The sequence below is a fragment of the Pseudopodoces humilis genome, chromosome 7 (genome assembly GCF_049639895.1).
Source record: "Pseudopodoces humilis isolate 2021_Gansu_Grassland_sample_001 chromosome 7, ASM4963989v1, whole genome shotgun sequence".
Taxonomy (NCBI): Eukaryota; Metazoa; Chordata; class Aves; order Passeriformes; family Paridae; genus Pseudopodoces; species Pseudopodoces humilis.
In genome coordinates, this window is record NC_142206.1 from 6,550,648 (window position 1) to 6,576,096 (window position 25,449).

General features: G+C 43.1%; 1 protein-coding gene across 11 annotated transcripts in view; it reads left to right on the forward strand.

The window, feature by feature from the left end:
- Positions 1 to 25,449, forward strand: part of DENND2B (DENN domain containing 2B) — a 154,340-nt gene that overhangs the window by 111,063 nt on the left and 17,828 nt on the right. For all 11 annotated transcript variants that reach the window (XM_088057377.1, XM_088057374.1, XM_014257918.2 and 8 more), the window contains 9 exons: positions 824 to 1,039; positions 2,604 to 2,700; positions 3,681 to 3,725; positions 5,905 to 6,089; positions 6,709 to 6,818; positions 8,372 to 8,441; positions 14,742 to 14,819; positions 17,577 to 17,717; positions 20,230 to 20,378. In XM_088057377.1, coding sequence (XP_087913503.1) covers positions 824 to 1,039; positions 2,604 to 2,700; positions 3,681 to 3,725; positions 5,905 to 6,089; positions 6,709 to 6,818; positions 8,372 to 8,441; positions 14,742 to 14,819; positions 17,577 to 17,717; positions 20,230 to 20,378 — 1,091 coding nt within the window. The remainder of the gene's footprint in view (positions 1 to 823; positions 1,040 to 2,603; positions 2,701 to 3,680; positions 3,726 to 5,904; positions 6,090 to 6,708; positions 6,819 to 8,371; positions 8,442 to 14,741; positions 14,820 to 17,576; positions 17,718 to 20,229; positions 20,379 to 25,449) is intronic.

The window sequence follows — 25,449 nt, forward strand, 5'->3', positions numbered from 1 at the left end:
ACATTTATTGCTGCAGGTTTATAGCTTGTAACAGAGCTGATAGAATATTAGTAAATGCCAAATGACAGATGCTTGATGTAATATTATTTTTTCCTGGACGTGCTGATGAAGCTTCTTTACAGTGCTTGTGTTTGGGAGGAAAAGGCAGAAACCTGGAGCTGGGCAGAGCTGCTCCTAGGACTGCTCCAAAAGACCCCCATTTTTTTAAAGACAGATGTTACCTGGTGCTTAATCCTTCAGTGAGATTTTCCCTTTGCCCTGTAGTGATAACAGTTTCATGTTTTAAAGGGAATTCTTTGGGAATGCAGGGAGAGTTGTAACAGCACCTCTGCTCATTGTCAGATCTCAAAACTTCTTAACACCATGAAAACAGAACAAGCTTGATTTTTCTTGGATAAAAAAACATGAATTTGCTATTTTAGTTATTACTTTTGCACTGAATTAATATTACACTGAATTGTGTAATGACTCTTTATTTTCACTCCTGCAAGTCAGAGGAATGGACCAGGCCTGTTGGGTGAGTGCTCTGCTGTCAGCCAAGCCTGACAATCAAGTTAGATTTCAGGGCTCACAGGACTGATGGGATGTGTGTGCATGGAAATGTAGCAGGTCAGAAATGGTGTTGTTTTCTTTGAACTTTAAAGTCTTTGAGGCTGACCCCTGGCCCTTCACTGTGACCTCAGAGCCTCTCTGGACACACATCCTGCACAGTGGTGCTCACCTGGCGTGGTGTCCCTGTGCAGCCACCACTCTGTCACAAGAGCTGCCTCTGCCCCAGGAGTTGCCAAGAGGGGCAGAGCTCAAGTTGTTCTTGTCCCTGCAGCTGCCCTCCAAGGCCAGCAGCCACTCCCTGCGCGTCGGGAACTGGTCAGAGAGGAAGAGCCACCGCCTGCCGCGGCTGCCCAAGCGGCACAGCCACGATGACATGCTGCTGCTGGCTCAGCTGGGCATCCCCTCGTCCCCTTCCAGCCTCAACGAGGACAGCCTGAGCACCGCAAGCGAGCTGCTGTCCACGCGGCGCGCCAGGAGGATCCCCAAGGTACTGGGGTGTCATCAGGCTTGTGCTGGGGAGAGGTCACCTATCTCCTGCGAGAGCTTGTGCATTTCTAGCCAGCCTTTAGACATCACTGAAAGCTCTCTTTGTACCCTGAAGGAACATTTAGAGCAAAATCCCTTCCCTAGAAGTGATAACTTCCAAGTTCTCCAAGAGTAACAAACATCTGATGGCCATCTTCGCACAGAATTGATTTTAAGACAGCTCTGTTTTCCACTCTTCTTTAAGCTCTGTGAACCAGAGCATTGCTGTGTATATAATAAGATTTTGAATGGGTGATGGCCAAGCAATTATTATTTATAACGTGTAGCAACATCTGAAGGGGTTTATTTCCCCATCATTTGTTTCCAGGAAAATAACTAATTGGCCCAATAGGTTTCCCTTCATTTACTCACAAGCGACCCCATCCTGATAACCATGCTGTCGTGATGCATTTGAAGTAAAACTTAATTTTTCATTTTTCAAGGAGTTTTTAGTTTCAGAATGGAATGTGAAAAAAACCCCCAAGCCACAAGACAACAACCAAAAAACCAACAATGCAATAGCAACACAGAGGGGGAGAACTGCCAATATGCTTCATTTTGGCTTGTGAACAAAGCTAATTTTTATTGTGTATTCAACTCTTTCCTGTTCTTATTAGAGAGCATATTTTAAAGTACATGGCTATAAATACTGTGAGTAGAGGGAAATTTTTGTGTTTCTGTGAATTTGTTGGAAATTCTGTTTAAGGAGGAAATTAATTCTACGTCCCTAATATTTACTGTATTTTTATTTTCTTGGAATATATTGTTATACTTCACAAATGGGCACACATCTCTGGAGGAAATCATAGGGTTACTTACAGAGTAACTTACTACCTGATTTTGAGTAAGACTTGGAAAGTTTGGCTGTTAATTTTGTACCAAATTTTTTTAATAGAAGGGACAGATAGTCTCCTTATGTGAAATTATGATTTCAGCATATGAATGTTCACAATTTTATTGCAAATCTTGTGATAATTTCTATTTTCTTTCTACTTTACCTTTCGGGATCACATATTCCTGGAGAGTATATTTTTTTAAATTGAGATAGTGTTAGTTATTAGAGGGAAAACTTAAAAAGGCTTTTTTTCGCTCTGTGCTCTGTTACTGCCCTTCTGCTGTGTCTATAGCAAAGTGCATCTTTTCACTCAGTTTATTTCTTTCTGGAAGCTGAGGTGAAACAGCATTTGCAAACTCTTTTATAGTTCTATGAAGAAATCTGCTATGGAATGAAATATGTTATTCCTGATTTATAAAACATCATGAAGATTAAGTGCTACATATTTGTGTCTCTCCCGAAGTTATAATATTCTGTTTGATGTTGGATTCTTAGTAATCCCAGCCTCTTGCTGAAGACAACAAACAGAAGTCATCTCATTAATATTTGCCATCATCTCAGGTGTTTTTGGGGCAGACAGTTATCTGTGTTAGCTGGTCTATCATCCATGTTTTCTTTGAATACATTAATTAGAAGTCTCCTAGGAGGAAAATGTTTAGTCTTACTGATCCCTCATTTTCTTATTTTGCAGCTTGTCCAAAGAATTAATTCCATCTACAGTGCAAAAAGAGGGAAAAAACGACTGAAGAAACTTTCCATGTCCAATATTGAGACAGCGTCCCTACGAGGTATGGTTCAAGTATCATGGTTCAGTGAATCCATTTGGATGCTACAGGATTAATCAATTTCCTTTTTTCCTCCTCATATACCCTGGACTCCACTTATTTTAGAACTTTTTTCTGTTCTAATTTCTAAAAAATTAGATAATGATAATTAAAAAATGATAATTTTCTCTCTGCAAGAAGAAAAAATGGGGATGAGCCAAAAATAAATGAGATTCTCAGTATTGTGTATCCTATTAATCCCATGGTCAGCTAGACTTACCCAGCTTCTTCTTTAGTCCACATTTACTGTAAGTTCTGTCCAAAATTCACAGTTTTTTCTGCAGTTCTTGCATGCTTTTTCCCAGCACTCACAGTGTGTAACTCACCCTGTGCTTCAGATTGCTTCTGGAAAAATGGGGGCCAAAAAGGAAATTCAGGCCCTGTTTGTAATAAGAGTACAATAGGGCTTTAATACAGAACCCCTCAGTAACACATTGTGTCATAAGGTTACTTTTGCCTGTTAACTCTAACTCAGTTTGGTGAGTTCTGATGCTTGGGAACGTTGCCCAGGCAGACAAAGCTCATAAGGCTTACTTTGACTTCTCAAGTGCTGCATAACTTTAAAAAAAAAAAAAAAATAAAAAAAAAATAAAACCTGAAAACAAGAAGTGAAAGGGTTAAGACCCACATTCCAAATGATGCTTTTGCAGCTCAGCATAGATGGGGATTCAGTGGAAACAGTTGTTGTAATGAATGCAGAATGAATTTTGCCCTTTCATCAAAATGAAGTTCTTACTCTCTAGCAATATTGAAACTGAATCCAAGGAAAACACAATCTAAGGAGTCATTCAAACTGTTTATTTCAAGATATTTTAAGACTGAGGAGAAGTGCATGTGTGTGTCACAAGGCTCAGAGATGTGAGATAGGATTTTTCCCAGTTGCAGCACAGCGGAGTTTGTTTGCTCTGGTTTTGCATTAACTGATGCCTCTCTGTCCTCTGCAGATGAGAACAGCGAGAGTGAGAGTGACTCAGATGACAGGTTTAAAGGTAAGGGACCAACCTTCAGTGACTTCTAGTCAGACCCTGTCACACACCTTATCAGTGTATGTTCTCCTGCTACTACACATTGTTCCTGGCCATGGCCTATATTATCTATAGTTTCCTAACTCCATTACTGCATTGCTCCCAAAGTCCCAACACAGGAGCATGAATGTAGAAAGCAAGGACAAAATAAGCTGTGAAGATCTAACAAGGATTTGGCAACTGTGTCTTTTAATGAAGAACAGGACCTTTGATAGATTGGCTTTGTCAGCCACTTCAGAGATGCTGATCTATTCCAGACTGACTACTGGGTGCCGGCTTAGAGGGATGAGATTGGATAAAGATGCTCCTTTCTTGTTCATATGCTGCTTTCAGTGTTTACTGCTCGCTGCTGTTGGAGGCAAGGATCTGGGTCTGATCCAGTGTTGTGGTTCTTAGACTCTTTTGTAGGTCTGCAGTCTTGTAGAAATTGTAAATTGTAGAAATTCCTTTATCAGCACCTGCACAAACCCAGTAAATTAGTCCCTCCTTTTCCTAAGTCTTGATACAGAAAGAAGCCTGTAAAACAGTTGAATACAGCTGCAACAGCATTGCTAAAAACCCATCATGTTAGTAGGTGAGGGGTAAAAAAGACAGGGGCATGGAGCTGTTATAAGATATGGGGCGATCATCCATTCCTATCTACTGCAGATGACACCTGCTTACTGTACATGCAGCAAAGCTTTCTGGAAAACATTGTCTTAGGGAAACAGATTTGTGCCAGGTAGGTGATGGTAAGATCATCCAAAACAGGCTGTATGCAACATTGTACAGTCATGTGTGGAAAATGGCTCCTTGCTCCTTTGTCTACCTGTACCAAGCCAAAAGCATTTGCTGTTCTCTTTGTGTCAGAAAATAGAGGGGTTGCTTGTTGTCATAGGCCATGAAAGAAGAGAGACAGGGCCTGGCCCCTCTCTTGTTACTGGGAGGATATTCTGATCTCACTGGAGACTGGGAGGCTTTTCAGAGAATCTTCATCCTGATGTCTCTCTAACCAGCTGCTGCTGAGTGACTGTGTTCACATTGATGCTCTCAGGGCATCCTTGCCATGTCTAGCATGACAGGACTCACTGGGTGCCCATCTGGTGGGGTGGGCTCTTTGGTTTCACCTGCAGCAAACGTGAAGCAGTGGCTTGCAGTGTGGGGCTGCCAGCCACACAGGCTGGAGCAGGCAGGCTGTTTCTGGGGATTTAGCTTCCTTAGTCGTGCAGTCACATTGAGACCCAAGTGCTTTATCAAAATAATTTTTCTAATTTTTTTCTGCTGAACCAGATGTATGAGGGCTGGTCATCAAGGGCTTTTCCTTAGTGCTTATAACACCTTATTTCCCTGTCACAAGGGTCAATCAGCCTTTGGAAGCTGTGGGTACTGGCACTGAGTAGAGCCTGGAGGGTTTGAGGCGTGCTGCTAGCAGTTCCTTCCTTTGCCATTGCCTAGAGATCCTTGTGTGAAGAGCTGGGGAAGAGCATGTGGGGAGCTGCTTTTACTGAGCTGGTTTTGGGTTTTTTTGGTGTACCAGAACTCGTAGTGATGTTAATGACCAGTCCTCCATAGGTATCAAGCAGCAAGTCCCTGCATGAAGGCATCTTTGCCTTCATGACCATGAATCTAAGATCAATTATATTAAATTAGCACTAACAAAGCAACCCACAGGAGGCCATTGGCACATCTTTCTTTCCTCCCTGCCCCCTTCCCTGGAGATTACTCCATGGCTTGCCTTATGTGGCTGGTAGCAAAAAGCTGTGATGTGTAGGGACAGGGCACAGAACTGTTTTTCACTGGGGTAAGCCAGGTCTCAGATGTGTCACCCTGGAGGCCCCAGTGCATTTGCACAACCACATAAGGGCTTACAATCCAGTTTTATGTGTGAAGAAAAGCCAGACCTTTGGTAGGGTAGCAGTTAAGAACTGCAAATTATTTCAGTGACCGAGTGCTACATAACTTCAGTACTTGGAGAGAGTTTTGCATTATGGGTGCAGTTAGTGAGAGAGGCTACAGAAGGTTTACTACTTAGAAGATTTGCTTTTGAAAGGAGAACACTGAAAATTGAAAGTCCTTTGTGAATGGCTGTGGCTTACACAAACACATTAGAGTCTCAGGTAATAATCTGTCTCTTTTTTTATTCCCTTTTCTTTTTAAATGGCAGCTCACACCCAGCGCCTTGTACACATCCAGTCAATGCTGAAGAGGGCTCCAAGTTATCGAACCCTGGAACTGGAGCTGATTGAGTGGCAGGAGCGGGAGTTGTTTGAGTATTTTGTGGTAGTGTCCCTGAAAAAGAAGCCATCTAAAAACACTTACCTCCCAGAAGTGACATACCAGTTTCCCAAGGTAAAAGAAAAATTCCTATGTACAGCTCATTCCAAGATCAGTAAGGTGAATAAATGGAAAAATTAATAGAATTCCAGTTCTTAAATGGAGCTTTCAGGATTGTTCCAAAGCAATCTGTTGTAAAGCAAAGGGCATAGAGAAGGTAACTGAAAGCTTTCTCTGCTTTCAAATTTATCTTTTCTAGAGCTGGAGAATTTGGCCTGATGGTGGATGCTTTAAGGACTGTGTTTAAATTCAGTTTCTAAATATTTCACTTTTAACTAATTTTGGCTGTATTAGGGTTTGTTCCAAAACTCGCTGAAGTCATTGGAAAGACTTTTGCTGATCTCTGGCATTTCTCTTTTGCTCTTGCAGCAGAAAGGTATTTTGAGTTAGGGCTGTGTTTTAAGTGGCCATCGTACAACAAGGGAGTTTCAGACAATTGAAAAAATGTAAAACCCTAGCAGTGATTATTTCTTTTGTGCAAGCACCTATAAGCCTGTCCTGGAGTCATGCCTCACTCTGCCAAGCACAAATACAGGACAATCTGATGGGCCCTGGCTCTCAGAGCTGCTCAGTGACCCTACCCCTGGGAAGGTACACTCCAGGGACTGACCCAACCTCACTTTTGTCCCGGCAGCTGGAGAGACCAACCAAGCAGATGCGGGAAGCGGAGGAGCGCCTCAAGGCTATCCCACAGTTCTGCTTCCCTGATGCCAAGGACTGGCTCCCCGTCTCTGAGTACAACAGGTGAGTGCTCCAGAGCTCCTCTGCACGATGGAGTGATGCTGGAATGATGCTGGAGTGCACTGGAGCAGCCTCAGCCTCGTCAATGCCCAATTAAGGAAGCAGCAGTTTGAGTCTTGGCCACTTTGTGATCAAGCAGCTGTATTTAATTTTTCTTTCTTTTGAAGTTCTGTGTTCTTTTTCTTCCCTATTCTGCCTGCCTCACAGGCCTGTGTGGCTGAGGGCAGGAGGTTTGAAGGTTCTTCTGAGTGCTAAACTCAAAAGAATAAATGGAAGTATTTTAAATAAATCTTTAGAAGGATGAGGCCCTGCCCACCCCCTGCCCTAGTCATTCACCTCAGAGAGCTTGTATAACATTGCAGGTTACTCATTCATTTGGCTCAAAATGTTGCAGTCTGAGAACATTCTTGGAGCTGTGCTCTGTTCCAGCAGAGGAGCCCTCTATTCCTCCCATTGGAGATGAATGACTGCAGGAGAAGGGCAAAGAAAAGGAGAGCCAGGCTTGTATTTTCTTTTTCATTCAAAGTAACCTCAAAAAAATGTATAATTTTTTTTTCCCCTGCATTGATACATGAGAACTGGTTGACCCAAAGGTGTAGAGTAACAGGATAGGCAGAAGGGATGGAATCATGGAATGATTTGTGTTGGAAGGGACCTTTAAAGGTCATCTAGTGCAACCTTTCTGCCATGGGCAGGGACATCTTCATCAGGCTGATCAGAGCCCTGCCCAGCTTGACCTTGAATGTGTCCAGGGATGGGGCATTCACCACCTCTCTGGACAACCTGTCCCAGTGCTTTGCCACACTCTTTGTAAAACACCTTTTTCTTTTATCTAGTCTCAATCTACCCAGTTTTAGTTTAAAACCATTATCCCTTGTCCTATTGCTACAGACCATATTAAAAAGTCTATTCCTATCTTTCTTAGAAGCTCCTTTTATGTATTGAAAGACCACAATAAGATCTCCCCCAAGACATCTGTAGTTACACAAACCCTGGCATTTCAGCACTAGGAAGTGTTTTATATAATGCAGTTTAAAACTTGCAAAGCAGTCAGGAATGTTTCACAGCCCAGGCACAAATTCACAGATCAGTCCTTTACCTGTGCTGTAACTGCAGCCTTAAACTGTTGTTTTACTGCTCTGTCACAAATGGTATTTATCCTAGACAAAGACATAAAATGAGTTGGATTTTGGAAACCTGTGTTGTTTCTGGATTAGAAAATTATTTCTCTACTCTCAGAGAATATCTAAGGTTTTATGAACAAAGCTTAGTCCAAAGACAGGATTATACTAAAGGTAAAGGAGCACTGGAATACTGCCCTCGGAATCTGATTCTCATGTTTCTTCTGCAGTCACTGACACTCAGCACCCATCTCTTCTAAGACACATGGGTTGTCCTTAACCATACTGCTAACAGAATTTTTCCACAGAGTGTGTCCTAATGATGAAGACCAGTGAGAAGCATCTCTCACTTGATGAGTGTCCCTTCCTAAGGGATCTATCTTGTAGCCATGCTGTAGTTCTGATGTAAGCTCTGGGCAATTCACTTTCTCCTAGTGAGACCTTCTCTTTCATGCTGACTGGGGAGGATGGCAGCCGGCGGTTCGGGTACTGCAGGAGGCTGTTGGTAAGTACATCACCCTCCCTTCAAAGGGCAGAATTCTCTTAAAAAAGATCTCAAAACTACAGTCTGAACTGAAGGTGAAGGTGTATTTTTAAAGGAAACAGGGTTTTCTCACTCTGAAATTTGGAAATGTAAAATTAAATTAAAATAATTTGTAATGGCCATTTCAGTCAGATAGATCCCAAGGCATGTGAATTTCTGAGAATGTGGAAAGTTTCTTGTGTGAGCACTTCATAAATTCTTTGTTACGTACTTTCAAGCACAATCAGAAATACTACAACACTGGAAACAAAGGGAAAGCTGGTATTTCTAAACATTTGTGAGTTGTGTTTATCTCTTGGGCAGCTGCTTACATCTGAAAGGACTCTGCCAGTGCTGTGTCATCAGTCTGCAGCTCAGAGCCAAGCAACAGGCTGGTGCCAGCAGTGGGAAGTCTGGTTTCTCATATAATTTTCAGTCCTCATGACCAGGGGTGCTCAACAGGTGAGGTGGGGAGCCTACAGTGTTGTCTCATCAACTGGAAAATCTCTGGACACTTGATAAACTGAGAGCATTGTGTGTGTATCGGGGGGAGGAGTCTGCACAGAGGCTTGCAGGTGTGTTAGGGGAGGTGGAGCAAACAAGAATTCTGTTCTCATCCTGCACACCTGACAGGATGGCAGCAAAGCAGAAAACAGTTGGTTGTCCCTGCACTGGCCTTGCACCTCTTGTGTAGGTTTGGAGCTGTCTGTGAGTGACTGGGTGGGGCGCCATGGCTCCTGTCATGTTCTCATGACTTGTCCACACTGGGTTGGGGAACTTACATGGATATTGGATGCTGCAAGAGTCTTTGGCTGACTCTGTGTGTCAAATGAATGTCTACAGCAGTTTGTAAATAGCTCCCCCCTCTCTGAGAGTAAGGCACACTGACACTTTCCCCTCCCTTCCCTTTCTGGCATAATTTCCCACCTTTTCAGGCAGGGAAAACCTGCCTTCAATAGCTTCCAGCAAAGCAACTCCCTGTCACTAGCACAGCACCCTCTGTCCTGCAGTGCTGCTTGTGCCTGACCCTGCTCTTCCTCTGCTCTCTGTCTGGCAAAGCCCTTGGCGTGCAGACAGCAGATGCTCTGTCTGGGAGGTATTGCTGTGTGTGGTTCCTCTATTTGTAAGAAGTTTCATTAAGCTAACATAACAGAAAACTTGTTTATCAGTTCTGGGGGCGGTGTTTGCTATAGGTAGCCTCAGAGGGACTCACTCTGTATAAAACAGTGTCTCACAGGGGGCCACCACAAGGTTGATGTGTGGGCAGGAAATGTCACTGAAGGCTTGTGCTGCAGTAAATCTAGGGCTGGTCAGGGGGTAACTCAGGGATGAACAAGGAAAGCACCTAGAAGTCATTCTTGCTGGTGTAAATAAGCATAATGCTGTAGAGTACAGTACAATTACATTTTTTTAAATGAATTGTCATTTAAAAGGATAGTATGGTCCATTAGGGGAAAAAAATAACAAAACCTCAGAAAATGTTGGTTGGAATGAAATTATGGAATGTTTTCACTCTACCAGGTAAAGGTGGTTTAAGACTCTTATCTTTCTGAGAGTCTTGCACAGAGCTTGCCTTTGTGAAATGCCACATGGCTGGTCCTGGACCATGCTGAGATTGAAATAACCAGTGATAATAAAAGACATTTATACACAGGAATGTTGGATCAGTTTTTCAATGAAACATTACCATGGACTTTTTTTACTCATTTAAAGATCAGTGAAATTCACACTACAGTAAGGACAACATAAAAATAGAACACTGACTTTCAGCTGGTGCAAAAGATGGCTGAGTGTATTAGGAAATACCAGGAACAGAATTAAATCAATAGTGCACACTTTTATGTAATGGTGTTTTGAGACAGCATTGGAGATTTTTATCCTCCACTGGACAAGGCAGAAATCAATCAAACAGCAAAAAGAAAAAGGGAAGATAGATAGTGCTTTGTTAAATCTATCTAATAATTATAAAGCCAGTTATAAAGCAGATTTGCTGCTGCCACCTTTGGTGATCACTTAATTCAGGTTGCTTAATCTGGATTCCAAGCCCTGGCATAGAGAAACTGACATGTCTCACCCCACTGGCACAGCCTGCTCAGCCAAGGAAAGGAAGGATTGGTGCCAGTGCACTTCACCAGCTTTGCCCTTTATGGGGCAAATCCAGCCATGCCCTTCTCAGAGCAAAACTGGGGCTTAGAAAGAGAGGGGATTCTGGAAGCTGCAGAGAAACATCTCAGCATTTCCTCTACCTGTGGAAAAGGCAAAAGTAGCAGAGATCTTTTATTTGGGTGATACAACCTCCTTATGTCCTGCTGGGAGAACTGTGGAATCTGGGTGGTTACCTGAAGTGCATTTTCCATAGGGTTTGGCTGTGCTCACAAAGTGTGAGAATTTCATGTCCCCTGCAAAGGTTGGTGCATGGTGGGACAGCCTCACTGGTGTGTGCCTCAGTGTGATATATCTGTTTACAGAAAATACAGATTTTGTACAGGCAGCAAGGGGCAGGTAAATCCTGCAGGCATTCTTTATATACCAGTAACAGATTTTTGTGTTTGGGGGTCCAATTTCCTGAGCAGGTTTTGGAAAGTTAGGCCAGGACGGCTCTGATGTCCAGGAGGGCACAGCATCTCCTTCAATTAGTCCCATTCCTGACCTGCAAATTTTGTCAAATGCAAAAACCATAACTTGGGAACTACATGCAGTTTATAGCAGACATTATGTAAGGGAAAGGCGAGGCCACACGGTAACACAGAACCATGAAACCCCCCTAAAATTCTTACAAACTGCTCCACTTCAAGCCAAGCCAACTGCTGTGAGGCTAATTCCTTAGAAAATGTTCCCCAGCTGTCCTGGTGAGGGATGCTCTTGTAATACCCAGCAAGAGGTGTCTCACACCTTCTGGTGCATTTGGCAGCCTCGCTGGCAAAAGCTCTGTGGCTGGCTGATCCTGTGAGGATGGCTGGCTGCTCTTCTGCAGGGTCTGGTGTGCAGATTCCTGCATTTAGGAAACAATTGTGTTTTGTCAGCCTTGCTCTCCTTTGGCATGTTGTGATATGAACAAACTGTTCCACTTTTTCTCCTTCAGATCTCAGATTATTCCAGACCTTTTCTGGGGTCTGTGTGCCAAAACTACCTCAAGGGATACAGTGACAATTATGTTTTGTTTGTTCTACAAATCCTGTACAGTATCCCCATTAAATGTATTTATATTGTTTCGTTTCATTTTGGAACAGGATTAGAATGGAATGTATCGTATTGTCCCATGGCAGACAATCTGCATTTCCATAGATAGCATGAAATTTTCCAGTTACATCTTGATACCTCCAGGGCAATCCTGCAACAGCTTTTCTAGTGAGTGCACATGTCAGCAGCAGAGATGATTTGGGCACCCTCGCAGGGGCTGTTCCATCCTACACCTCTCTTCCCTCTCACATAAAATTTGATCCTCCACCACTTTTTTAGGCTAAGACAAGCCAGTCCCAGGAGTCCATGGAGGAGCAGAAGCCAGAATGTAAAGTGTGTACCTGAAAACATGGAAAGCAGTTGTTAGGTGGGACTAACCTGACATCCTGCATTTGTTGGGAGCAGGAGAAGGGCATTCATTACAATGTGAAAGCAACTTTTGTGGGATGCAGACTGTTTATGGAGCTACAAAAAGCTTATGGAAAAACCCTTTTTTCTCCTTGCTCCCTTCCATCCTGCCCTTGCCCAAGCAGTTTGACAGCCCTGTGTACACCGAGTGTTCTGGCACACAAGGTTCATGTTTCACAGAACAAGAAGTGCTTAACAAGTGCTTTTGGATTTACAACACCCACAGTTTTCTCATGGTCAGCATTTGGATTGGCCCTAACAAGGAATCAAGAGCCTCCATAGAAACTGGCTTGTGACTGACTATGCATTTTAGCCTCCCAGTGTTTGAATTGTTCTGATTCCTGGCACCACTAAGAAATATCTCTGTTTCTGGATATGCTGGCTAGTGCATGTGCTTTGCAAAGGCCACTTCCCTCACACAGCTCAGTGCTATGGAAGACTGAGAGGAGATCTCTGAAAGCTCCATAGAATCCAAGAACATGGACAAGGAGGTGGGATTTGAAAGAGAAAAATGGGAGGCTTATTTTTTGGAGCAAAAGCCTCTTGTTTCTCCTGCCAAAGATTTTGGAGTGGGCTTTAGTCAGTAATATTCAGATTAAATTCACTATAAAAAAAAATTGTCCTGAGCCACGTGTAGACCAGCCCAGATGCAGAGCTTGGCTTCTCCATCTCAGCCAAGTTCTTGTCAGTTTATGTTCATCATTCTGGGAAACTGCCTTGTTATCATCAAAACTCATTACCATTTTCATTTTGTGATACTGGACTAAGGCTGAAAACATCCTGGGCTCCACAAAAACAAATTGAAAGCAAATCAAACCCAAACCATCAACCCCTCCATCTCTCTTCTTTCAGGAGCAGTGCAGTGCACCAAGTCAGAGTCACTCGGGTGCCTCTCAGCTGGGCTACTTCAGCATTTTGCTTTCCTGATCTGGACCTATTCTTTGTGTGCAGGAGTGAGCCTTGGATGAAGGACATGACTCCAAGACAGTGTAGCTACCTTGCAGAGCACAACCTGCACTTGGGAGAGCTCCCTTTTGGGAAGAGAGGACGTGTCACTGGTACTGATGGGCAGACCCAGGGCCTGAGTCTCCCCTAGTGATGAGGGAGGAGTCCAGGCAGGAGTGTCATGTCCCATATGATGTTCTTTCCAAGGAAAGAAACAAACTAAAGCACAATGGGTGTTTAGATCAATCTAAAGTGGGGTGTAAACTGATTGCTGAGAGGAGAAGTTATGTGAAGGGTTGCCAGCGCTATAAATTTGAGAAGTTCTGCCCCTCAGAATGTCTCTGCTCAAGAGTTTTGCTTGCTGCTCTTACAGCTGATGTGTGTGAATCTCTGAGGCTGTGATGCTTGCAGGAAAAGGTCTCTGAAATAACAAAAAAGGATGTTCTACACAGTGAGAGCAGGGGGGGAAGAATCCCAGCTCCCACAGACACGTAGCCTTTAAGACATTTGAAAGCAATGATATTCCATAAAGGAGAAACTTGGAGTAAGTGCTAAGCAGTTATTGTTTCTGGTCTTATAGATGACCCAGGAATGTGATGTTTTTACTGGCACTCAGTGAGACAGCTCTTGGCTGGGAGCTGTCCAAGGCTCCTGGCATGGCTTCGGCATTCCTGCAGATTTGACACAATGATTTTAACCAAAATCCCACATGCTTGATATAATCACTCAGTGCCTTTAGAAAGGATTTTATACCTAATATGGACAAAAAAGGGCTCTGCTTTTTCAGAGATGTGACGTGGAATGAGCAGGTTTGGATCCAGAAATAGACTCATCTGTATTCACTTAGCTTTGGTATTTTTTTTGTGGTCTTTATTATAACAGGCAGGCACCTGCTGACTGTCCAAGTCTAGTGTGCAATATTCAGGTTTAAAAAGCACAGCTACCCCTCAGTTGCTCTTGATTGTCATCTCTGTGGCATGTGAATTTCAAACACTCCACAGGGAAGTTGATCACTGTACCAGTAGAGTCCAACAGAGAGATAAAGATAAGTGGAATAGGCAGGGTAGCAGAGTCCAGTATGCTGAGGAAGTACCATTTGCTTCTCCAGGACAAATCTTATACAGGATGGTTATAGAGGATGGTCTTTACAGTTTCTCTTGGGGAGGGGGTAAGATGGATATGTATCATTGATTCATACTTGCCACTGTGTAAGTTATGTGAGTTCCATGTTTATCATGAGTTGGTCTAAGGAAGTTAATGATCATGCAGCCTGCTTTTGTTAAGGTTGTGAGCTCACCTTCTGCAGGCTGAGCTCTCTTTGAGCACCATGGAGTGAGGGAATGGGGACCTAAAGCCATCAGGGCCTCCCTGAGTGTTGCAGTTCTCCTCTTGCAGCACACGGCCCCAGGGTGGCCCTGCTCCTCGTGCTGCAGCAGGAGCAGGGGACAGAGATAGCAGAGGCATGAGTTACAGCCCTGCTTCCATGTGCTGGCATGGCTGCAAACTGGAGCCATGCTGGGATCCAGCTCCGACATGCTGTGATTTCCAAAGGGGATAAGCTCTATCTGTGCTTTTCGGTTTCCTGTCTTTTGGAAGATATATGATGCTTCTCCAAGAGCAGCTATTTGTTGGAGAAGCAGACAGTGAGAGGTGTCACATGATGGCCAACTGTGTGGTCAGAGAGAGAAGTGTATTTCCTCATGGCTCTACATTAGTATGTAATTCCCATCTCCTCTTTGCTGTTATCAGCCCAATGGAAAAGGCCCACGCCTACCTGAAGTTTACTGTGTCATCAGCCGCCTGGGGTGCTTTGACTTATTTTCTAAGGTAAGGACATAGTTTTTAATATTGCTTTTTAATTTGATTGTTTACTGAGACACATCTGCAGTGATGAACCAGGCTGGAAGAATTCCTTCTTTTGATGGGAGATAACTATTTTACAGTTGCTGTTTTGGATATTCCATCCCTATTATTTGGTTCATCAAAGAATGTCTTATTACTTCTGTAACTGAGGCAGAAATTGATTCAGAAAACATCTGGGTGTCTGTATGATCTGGCTGACTGCAATTTTTTCCATTGTTTTCTACAACTGTTCTGTGCTGAGCTGTAATTCTTGGCATCCATAGTTTGGATGATGGGCCAGTACCACTTTTACTCCAACACCCTGTGGAATGATGAGGTTGAGAAAAAAGATTATTTGATATGTGAATTCTATACACTTAACACTAGTGACGCTTTTTTTTTTTTCACCCTAGGAGCCTAGGATAAAGCACAGATGATATTTTAATTAGCCCAATTTTAATTGATTGTGTTTTAATTTACCAGAGGTTTTCACTTCAGATATGGGAAATCTCTTATGACTTTCACAGATTTTACTTGTTAATTTTCATAGGAATAAAGTTGAAAATTGCATGTAAATCATTGATGCTAATAAAAAATCATAGCACTTACATTTTCAAATGATCTAATGTTCATACAGAATATTATCTTTAAAGCATGTTTCAAGTTTTTCTAGATAAAACTTTAACAGAAGCCTTATGTGAAGAACAACAGTTGGGTTACAAATAGTTAACTGCAATTTTGCTTCTGACATCTTTCATAAAGCTCTGAAATCAAGGGTTTGACAGTGTCTCTTAGATACAATATGTATCCAAACACAGATATCTGTGAGTGAAATGGAATGCATTATTCTGGGAGGATCACCCAGCTCACCACACTCGTGGTGTGGACAAAACTCGTGAGGCTCTTTGTTTGCTTTTATGTTTTTACCCAGTTTTGATAGTGCTCAGTTTTTCAAAGGAAGACTTGGGAGAAGGAAAAATAAATTAAGTATCTTCCTTACAACCAAGTATCACTGCAGCTGAGGTATAAGGTCGGACAGCTGGCCCCCAGTACAATGAATAGCTGTCTCTATCCTACACTGTGAACGATGAAAGACCGTGGGATGTTAGATCTTGGATATTATTTATCACAAAAGCAAAAAGATTCTTCTGGTTTAAAATGTTTATCATCCCATTGCTGATAACTTGCATTAATTTAGTCTTCCACAAAGCCTTTCCTGCTCACTCACTGTTGTAATACCTATTGCTCAGACAGACTTAAGAACCACAGATATTTTAACTTCCAGCCAGTTCATTTGGTCATGGTTTTGACCATTTTATCTCTTGGGATCTCTGTTCATGTTTTATTTGGTTTAAATGCTCCTTTTATTTGCGTTGTGAAGGTCCTTGGAGCCAGGCATATGACACACACACAACCCCAACCCCAGCAACAAAAAGCATCAAATAGCCAATCCTGTGGCTGCAGGAACAGAGCTGAGTGCTGGCAGCATGCAGGAGCACCAAAGGACCTGGGGCACAGCCCTGCATCACTGCTGCTTCCCAGTGGGCAGCTGGTTTTGTTTGCTGAGGATGGCTGTGCAGCAAATTACATCAAGAGTGAAATCCACGTCCTCATTTATTGTTATCCTCCACTTCCAAGGGCTGGAATGTGAGTTATGTACACGGGCAGCTCTGCTTTAGTTAGGCCTTCATTATGTCACAGGGAGGAAGGGGAAACTATGCACCAGTGAATGCCTCTGCTGGCATTTGGTGTCACCAGCTCTCGTTACAGGTCACCAGCTTGGGCTTAAGTGTCTTTTAATGTTCTGCTTCAGTGAAAATCATTTCCAAGAGAAACAAGAGAAAATGTCTGGCTCAGGCTCACTAACTGTTGTATGGCCTTTTACTCTGGAGTGGTGGTTAAAAGATCACCATTGCAGGTCAAACCACTAACTGCTTTGAACCTTGCTTTCTGTCTTTAGCTTTATCATCTATATGCTCTGCCTAATGTGGGAAAACTTAGCTGTGATCTAATTTATGTTGTCCCATGCAATCAGAGAGAAGAAAATAAAAGTTCCCTCTATCTTTAAGAAGTTCCATCTGGTTATTTCAAGGCTAGATTGCCTGCTGCTTCATCAAGAGAAAATTACCTTAATGCAGGCACCAGTGTGAACAGCTGGGTGTGCTTCAGGGGTCAATAGTGGTCTCCAGCTCAGTGCAGACTCTGACCCAACAGCCACTGCTGGGACCCTTTCAGGAGCTCTGTCCTGCTATCATAGTGGAAGCATTGCTTTCTTTGCTACTCTGGCTTTTTTCTGGCCTCTCAGTTGAAATGGAAGAGATGCTCAGTGCAGAAGAAAGTTTTTTTCTTGATACAAATTTCAAGATGTACCATTGAGATGTGGTGCTGGTCTGGGCTGTGATGGTGGGATTTGTCTTCATCTTTCTCTCCTTCAGCTCACCATATTCTTCAGGCATAATCCCAACAATATACAGATCCCTTTAGTCATGTTGAGTCTTCTTCCTCTTTTCCAGATTTGTTAATTCTTCCTTGCCTCTGTGTTAATTACATTCACAAACAGGCTTCATTTTGTAACCAAAAAACATGGATTGATGGTAATGAAGAAACACATGACAGAAGAGATGTAAACTTAGATCTGCCACATGTTTAAGCACACATGGGTCAAAGGATGCTTCAAAAGTCTATGTGATGCTGACATGTTCTGTCTCTCTCTCTATCACTTATGTCTTACTCATGGACCAGATCCTGGATGAGGTTGAAAGGAGAAGGGGAATATCTGCTGCCCTGGTTTATCCATTTATGAGAAGTCTGATGGAATCTCCTTTTCCTGCACCTGGAAAGACAATCAAAGTCAAAACCTTCCTGCCTGGAGCTGGAAATGAGGTAAAAAGCAACTGCAAACATTAAAAACCAAAGCCTTACCCTTCAACACTCCAGCATCAAAACAGCAAAAGAAAAACCAGGAGGAGACAAACAGATCCTGCAGGGATGTGGGGTGGCAAACCCTCAAAATGAGCAGAGCATGAGCACCACTGTGGACATGCTAATGCTAGTTCCCATTGATAATTATAAGCCAATTTATGGTTATGTATTTATTATTTTATGTTTATTATTAAGTTGTGTGTAAGAAAAAACAGCCAACACAAATATCCCAGTGTGCTTGGCCTGGTGCAGTTTAGAGACTGCAGTGTTGCTGGGCTTTATCACAGCAAGTGTGAGTTTCCCATGCTGACTGTACCTGAGCACTTCAGCAGCTGCTTGTTATTTCAAACCTTGTTACTGCTGATCCTGGCCATGGTAGGAGTGACCAGCAGCATTTAAATGGCTCTCTTTGGTAATAAATACCTTTTAACTGGCCCTCAAAGAAAAACACGTCATGTAAAACTTTTGTGTGTGAGTGTGTATGCACATATAATAGATGTAATTTCTTTTTATTCCTGACTCAAGTAGCTAGAAGCTTAGCATTAGACATATGAAACATATGAAAGGGTGATTGGCATAACAGGGAAAAGATCTGACAACGCTTTTTCTGTGTGAATGTAACTGGGAGCTATGGATCTGTAACTTCTCTATCCTCTGCTCAAGCTTCTGAACTCTCCCAGAGAAAAATATTGAGATAATTCCAACAAACAAACAAACAACTCTCTTCTGGCTGAGCTTTTCTCTCTGTTGTGCTAGTACAAACTCGTTATTTGAATGGAATGCATTGGCTTAATTAGGAACAGAATCTTGTCCTTCTATTGTGGCTCCTCTTGCCTAAACAAAGAAGGCAAATAATTGGGAAGCAGACAGTATATTTCTTTGTGATGAGCAGACTGAGGCAGCAGGCTTTGCCAGGCAGCAGAAAACATCCCTGGTATTTGTAAAAGCTGCCATAACTTGCATTGCATCCTACCCTGCAGCAAGATTTTCGTGTTGGCAGGTTTGCAGTAGAATCAGCTCATGATTTTGGCACATACACTCGATTTGAGCTTGTGATCCCAGTGCTAAGGAATGGAAGTTAGCACCTTTGCTGATTGTGAGAGTTAGGCAGCATTCCCAAGGAGCCATTCCTGGTGCAGTCCTTCCACAATTTATTTCTTGCTGCTGTTTGGGGCAGCAGCTGAGTGATGGACATCTGTACATCATACTGTTCCTGTATTTCAGGCTTGAAAAGTCAAATCTATTTGATTTGATATATACTGTTCTATGAGTGGCTTTCTTTTTACAGTTGTGTGTTACTGATCACAAACAACATCACAACTAAACTGATATGAACTTATTTTTATAGTATCCTGTGATCTTGAGCATATCTTTAAAACAGTGTTTGTGAGGAATTTTGTAAGTGCTACTCCAGTTAAAACCTGATTCGGTCTGCTTATGAAAGGTGGTGTCATGTGCATGAACACATAAAATTAGTCTAAAGCAATAAAATGATGGTGATTTTTGGATGTATTGAAAGAGGAAGATGTATGCATGTTCCTGTTAATATATGTTCAGAGATTTCAACACAGCTTCAAGTTGGCCAACTTTTTCCCTTTCCCTTCTGTTTCCTCAAATTCCTCAATAGTCCATCATTTGCTGTCTTGTGCTTCACAATTTTCTCCTTCTGTTACTCTCTTCTTCACATTATTTTTCCCTCTTCTTTTTTCTGTCCTCTGCCTTCAAGTTCCACATCTGAACATGTCAATTGCAGAGTAAAAGGAAGATATAATAAAGGAATCAAGGAAAAGGCATTTGGGAAAAGGAAGGAGAGGGCCTGAGGTCATGGATGAAGTATGAAAATTAGACTGTAAAGGGATGTCACAACTCACCATCTAAGACCTTGTCCTGACTCCCCAGTTAAGTATATATATATATATATGTACGTATCTTTATATGAAAAGAGAAAGGTTTTAAACATTATCTAGTGAATTACACATCACAGGAGAGTGGAAATGAAATAAATTTGGTTTAAAGTCTTCCTGGCCTTTTAGTTGAGTCCCAGGCTCCTATCTAGATGTTAATATGAATCATTAGCCAAGTTTAGAACCCAATTTACCTGGAGTTTATGGCTGTTTCAACCCCGTAAGCTTCCAGCTCCAGTGGTTGATTGTTACTTGCTTCATACTCTTGAGTCAGCCAAGCTTTACATCTCTTACAGAATGTTTGGAAGGGAGAATTGTGCTTCCCTTGGAGATGACAGCAGACAGTGCACACAGCTGTATTCTGGGAAGAGTGGCACGAAATTGTGCAATACACCGTTTTTCTGGAGCACTGTGCCTGCAGCCTCAGTTTGCCCGAGGGGCTGGGTTCCTTCTGTGTGCCCTCAGCAGGCAAGCACGGGCAGTGCTGGAGGGCCGGGCTGGGCTTCCAGCCTCTCGGCACTGGCAGCCTCTCCCGGCGGCGCTGAGGGCTCTTTGTTGGCTGTGTGCAGGTCATCGAGCTGCGGAGGCCCATGGACTCCCGCCTGGAACACGTGGATTTTGAGTGCCTCTTCCAGTGCCTCAGCGTGCGGCAGATCATCCGCATCTTCGCCTCCCTGCTGCTGGAGCGCCGCGTCATCTTTGTGGCAGACAAGCTCAGGTAAGTGGTGCCGGCACCTGAAGCACACGTGCAGGACAGTGCTGCCTCTGCATGCAAAAGGCTTTAGAAAATGGTTTTCAGATGTGAGGATCCTCTCACTGGAGGATTTAAATGTCTTTTTACAGCCATGGATGTTCTGTCTTACTTTCCCATCTGTAAAATGACGATACAACTTCTCACATTCTTCACAGTCAGCAAATGTTTGCGCAGCTTTTTGACGCAACGTCATGCCAGCAATGTTTCCCTCGGGTTTTGGATGCAGACTACTCACAAAGAGTAGCAGAAGTTGTCACTGAGGTGCTTCACCTTTTGCTCATGCAGTGCAGGCAGGCAGGGAAGTGGGCTGCTAAGAGCTCCCCTGATTTGCTCTGTGCAGTACTGAGACTTCATGCTTGGGACTGTGTTTCAGTTCCTGCCCTACCAAACCCATCCAGTGGGAGTGTTAAACTGTTATCACAGTCCTTCCCCACTCTTTAGGATATTTTTCCTGGTGCTCACGTGACCTGAAAACATTTCCTTTTGGAAGCTCCATCTTGGGCTCCTTGCTAGAACCTTTCAACACACCTTTTGCTTCCCTGCCCTTTGAATGCAATTTCCCCTCTTTGTTCCTCTGAAGCATGGACTCAGCCCAGGGTGTAAGGAGTGAGAGCAACAGGCCACAACTCCACATGGCCTTTCCCAAGGAAATGGGAGCTCTGTGTAAGCTGCACCCCTGCCCCACAGCAAAGAAACATCCTATTTTTTAGATGCTTTTGTAATCCATACAGAAGAGTGTGGGTAATGTAAAGAAGACATTATTTTCTGTGGCATGATACATTAAAAATGGCAAATAAAAATAAAGCCTGTCATTTATTAGACTCGGGAACATCCAGCATCTTTTAAAAGGACACCAGAGACTGTATGGGAGGTTAAAAACACAGATGGATCTACCCAAACAAACTCTGCTAAACACTTTATCAGTCCTGACCTCCTCTGAATGACTGCCAGAAACAATAGCTGCACTTAGTGGCCGCCAGTGTATATAATAGCAAAAATACTTTGCATAGTAAAAGCTTTACAACCTTTAGGGGAGAATTTCTTAAAGCTGCAGACCCTTCTCAGGTTATAAAGTTACTTCCTTAGCAGTCTTTTTTGTGTCTGGAATGACAGGAACATTTTATTTCATCCGTTCTCTTGTCAGTAACCCTTTTGAGTGACCATTTGGGATGACTTAATTTCACATAAACCCTTGATGAGAATTGTGTGACTAGTTTCTGCAGTACTTTAGTAGATACATGAATCATGAATATTGGGGCAGGTAGCTTTAGAAATACTGTTGGTGTGTTCCTTACGACTTTTCCTACAGCATGTTTACTCATTCTGTTTCTGTCTTACCATTCTTTCAGCACCCACAAGTCTGACTGTAATTCAGATTGACACAGATCTGCGCTCCTTCCAGTGGCACAGTGATCTGAGTGGAAACTCACAGAAATGGTACAGCAAAAGTGAGGGCTCTGCTGTGCTGCTGCCAGCTGCTGCTCTGCTCTGGAGTTCCCACTTGGTCCTCTGCAGTGTTGTGTGGGCCACAGGCACAGTCCTGCAGGGATGGCTTGCTGTGGGAAAGATCCTCAGCCATGAGGGATGAGACAGACAGCAGCCATTCCCTGGAGCTTTTCCCTGGGACAGCTGGCCTGGCCAATGTCATGTAATGCTCTGGGCACTGTGCAGAGAAGATCAACGATTAAACCTACTTTGACAGGCTCAAGGTAGCTTGGCATGGAAGGCAGTTGTGTTGCTGATACTGAGGGCTTGTGGTAACTCAGGACTTCATCAGGCAGCCAGGGTTTTATACACAGTGCAGCCCTGCCTGGAAGTTCAGGCTTGCCTGTACAATTACCTTTCTCTTGGTTGCTGCCGAGTCCCACAGGCCTTGGAGCATGGAGTAAGAGTTCTGCTTACAGAACTTACAGAGCTTGCTGCTCACCCTTTTGGCACACAGAAATAGGGCATCAGGACCAACAGGAACCAGAAATTATAAAGATCCCTTTTGGTAAACACATATGCCTACATTGTGCCCTCCTGCAGAAACTGTTCTCCAGTGAGCTGTTGTTTCTGTGTGAGAGGGGGGCATGGGATAAGGGCCATAACACAGGAGAAGGTGAGGATTCAGATGGATCCCAGAGGTCTGGGAGGTTTTTGGTTGCTCCTGTAAGAAGGGACAGAACCTTTCTTACAAAAAAAGCTTATGTTCATATGCTTTACTATATCCACATGTACCCTTTATTGTACGTATGTACTTGGTTTGATTTGGTAAGAGGATGACGAAATCTGATGTGGTAGATAAGGTTCTGCATGCAGACTTGTGGATCCTGAGCTATCCTGAACCCTCTGACCTGCTGAGTGTCACATGCTGGAAACACAGCACCTCTTTCTTATCTTTTGTCTGGTCTGTCTGGGATCCCAAACACTCTGGCATGGAGATCACTTCCTGCTGTGTGTGCAGCAGCTCTGCTTTGTGCCGTGTGGTCCCTCTCAGCATGGGGATCTAGGCGGTACTGTAAAGCAGGAACTAATAATGAGTCCTTTGACAAGAGCCTGGAGAAAGTGACAGTGGATTTAAATTCAATACTTACTGAGATTTTCATGGTTTAAATAGGGATGAAGTCTAAAATGAAACACTCTGGCTTTGAGCTAGTAACTGTCTTCTTGGAACCTTTGCCTTGTCTGTCATGAGTTTTGTTTATGGGCATCCCGGCTGAAACTGGAGTTTACCAGTAATGTGGAAAAAAAAAAGAGAAGTGAAATGTCTTACAGGTCCACTCTGTGTCCAAAGAATGAGAGCAGGAAATTAAAATGATTTTACAAGGGTTTGATTTCTGTGTGTACCCAAAAACTAGCTTAGAAATAAATGATGTTGAGGTTTAGGCTTCAAACAATAAGATGCAATGGGCTTTTGTGGCTGCCTATTTCTTAGGTCTTCCAGCCATAAATGATTTCACACATTATACAAGTCTGGAAAAGTCATGCCTGGTGAAGTGAGCTTCATTCAATAAGTTGTTATTTATGGTTCTTATAGTGCCAAGAATGTGCCAAAATGTATTGTCCTTGATCTTTGCAGGAAGAGATTGTCAACACAGAGAGTGATGCTCCCAAACAGTGAGGAAACAACAGCAGAGTTCTGAATGTGAAGTTGCCCTGGTTAGATATGTGCAGTTAGGTTTGAGTATTTTCTCCCCCAGTAAGTTGAGTATGTATTTTTTCTGCTTGAAATTGGGTGAATAAATCCATGCAGCTACTTTCTCACCTTCAAAAATTAATGTGAATCTGCCAGCGACCTTTCAGAATTTTGCTTTCTGTGAACAGTGAAGAAGACACCAGGGAAACAAAACTAATGATAAAGAAACTTGGAATAATAATAATAATAATATCATCACAACTCTTAAAGTGGTAACTTAAGGCTCCAGTTCCTTAAAAATCTGCTGAAGGCACAGCTGACGTGGTATGCCTCATCCCAGCTCTAATCCCTGTCCCACTGGGAATCTCTGTTTATGTTCCCAACATTCTGCCTGTTCACCCCAACTCTGGAACAGTCCTGTGCCTGCCAGCTGCAAGGGGGAAGCTGCTCTAGTGCCATCCTCTGGGGTTTGAAAGGCAGCAGATGCAAAACCAGCAGGGCCTGGGGCTCAGGAACATTGACCTTGCTGCAGGCACAAAGGTAGCAACAGAAAATAAATAGAAAGCAAACATTGGAGGAAAAATATTTCTCTGCTTGTTTTAGTTTTATGCTGGGGAAACAAATTTGTGGATGTGTTTGCTGAGGAGGTGGTGTATCCATGTGTGTGAGAATAGTCTCTTTGCCTTTTCCCTGAATGTTGGGAGTGGGGAAGGGAAGACCCTGGAGACAGCAATGCCCTTTTGTTACAACCCCATTTTTTATAAATAAAAAACACTCTTTCTGTAATCCACTATATTGGGAAGGACTCTGAAGATATTTTGCTTACATTTCACATATGGGTCCAGTCCAATGCCAGCCAGAGTCAGTGGGAGTGTTTGGATGAGGCTTGTTTTTTGCTATTGATCCAAATCCTCCAGTGTTCCTCTCAGTGTCCTTTTGAAGACTTCTGGGGTGGTGAAATGCATCTATAGAGCCCCTGCTCTTGTAAAAGACAAAACAACTTTTCATTGTTCTGAATTTTGTTTTTTTATGAGATATTTCAGCTACTTCTCAGTGAAGCAGGAGCATGGGCCTCAGGTAAAAAAAAATTAACCCTACTCTCCCCACGGTATTTTGGACTGCAGGAGGAATCTGTCTTCCAGCACAACTGTAGAAAGCCCAGGCAGATCCCAGACCTGACCAAAGGTTACAGGCTGGAGACAGAAACACTGACTAATACAGGACAGAGCATAAGTATGTAAATAGTGGGGAAGTCATCCCGCAGGCATGTCTCTGTTAACTCTGGAGCAAAAGGGGAGCAGAGTGTACTTGTATTCAAGGGCAAAGGCTTTCAGAACACACAGCAGCGTTTCCCCATTCTCATGCACAGACACAGCTCAGGGCTGTCTGTGCTGTGCCCAGGATATTCAGGGAGTGGTGATGCTTCTCCTCATGTTTGAATCTGTTGTTTTGGGGCCATGCTAGAAACTGGCAGCAAGAGCTGAGTGGTAGCCTGGTCCCCATTTTTCAGTGCCTACCTAAAAAACATCTTTTAACCTAGCAGCCAAAATCATAGCATGGTCTTGTAGCTCAAGTTAAAATATGCAAATTTAAATTAAAGCGGCAATGTTTTAGTAGTAAATCATTGCTCCTCAGTCTAGTAGCAAGGTCAAGTGGAAAAGCTAGAATAGCTAAACTCTGGGGCAGATTACTGAAGTGCAAGCTCATTCTCTATTTCCTTATTGTTCCTTTTTAATTAACTAACGGAGGATTTAATTCTTACAAACGAATCTTGGCCATGACAGGTCTGAACAGCTTCACCAATTGCCTGGGAATGCTCCTTTCCAGAAGCTGTCATCTTGTAACACTTGGAAGCTCTGCCAACTTGCAGCTTAAAAGGCAAAAACACGTGTATTAGCAGAGAGAGGAGAAGTGTGC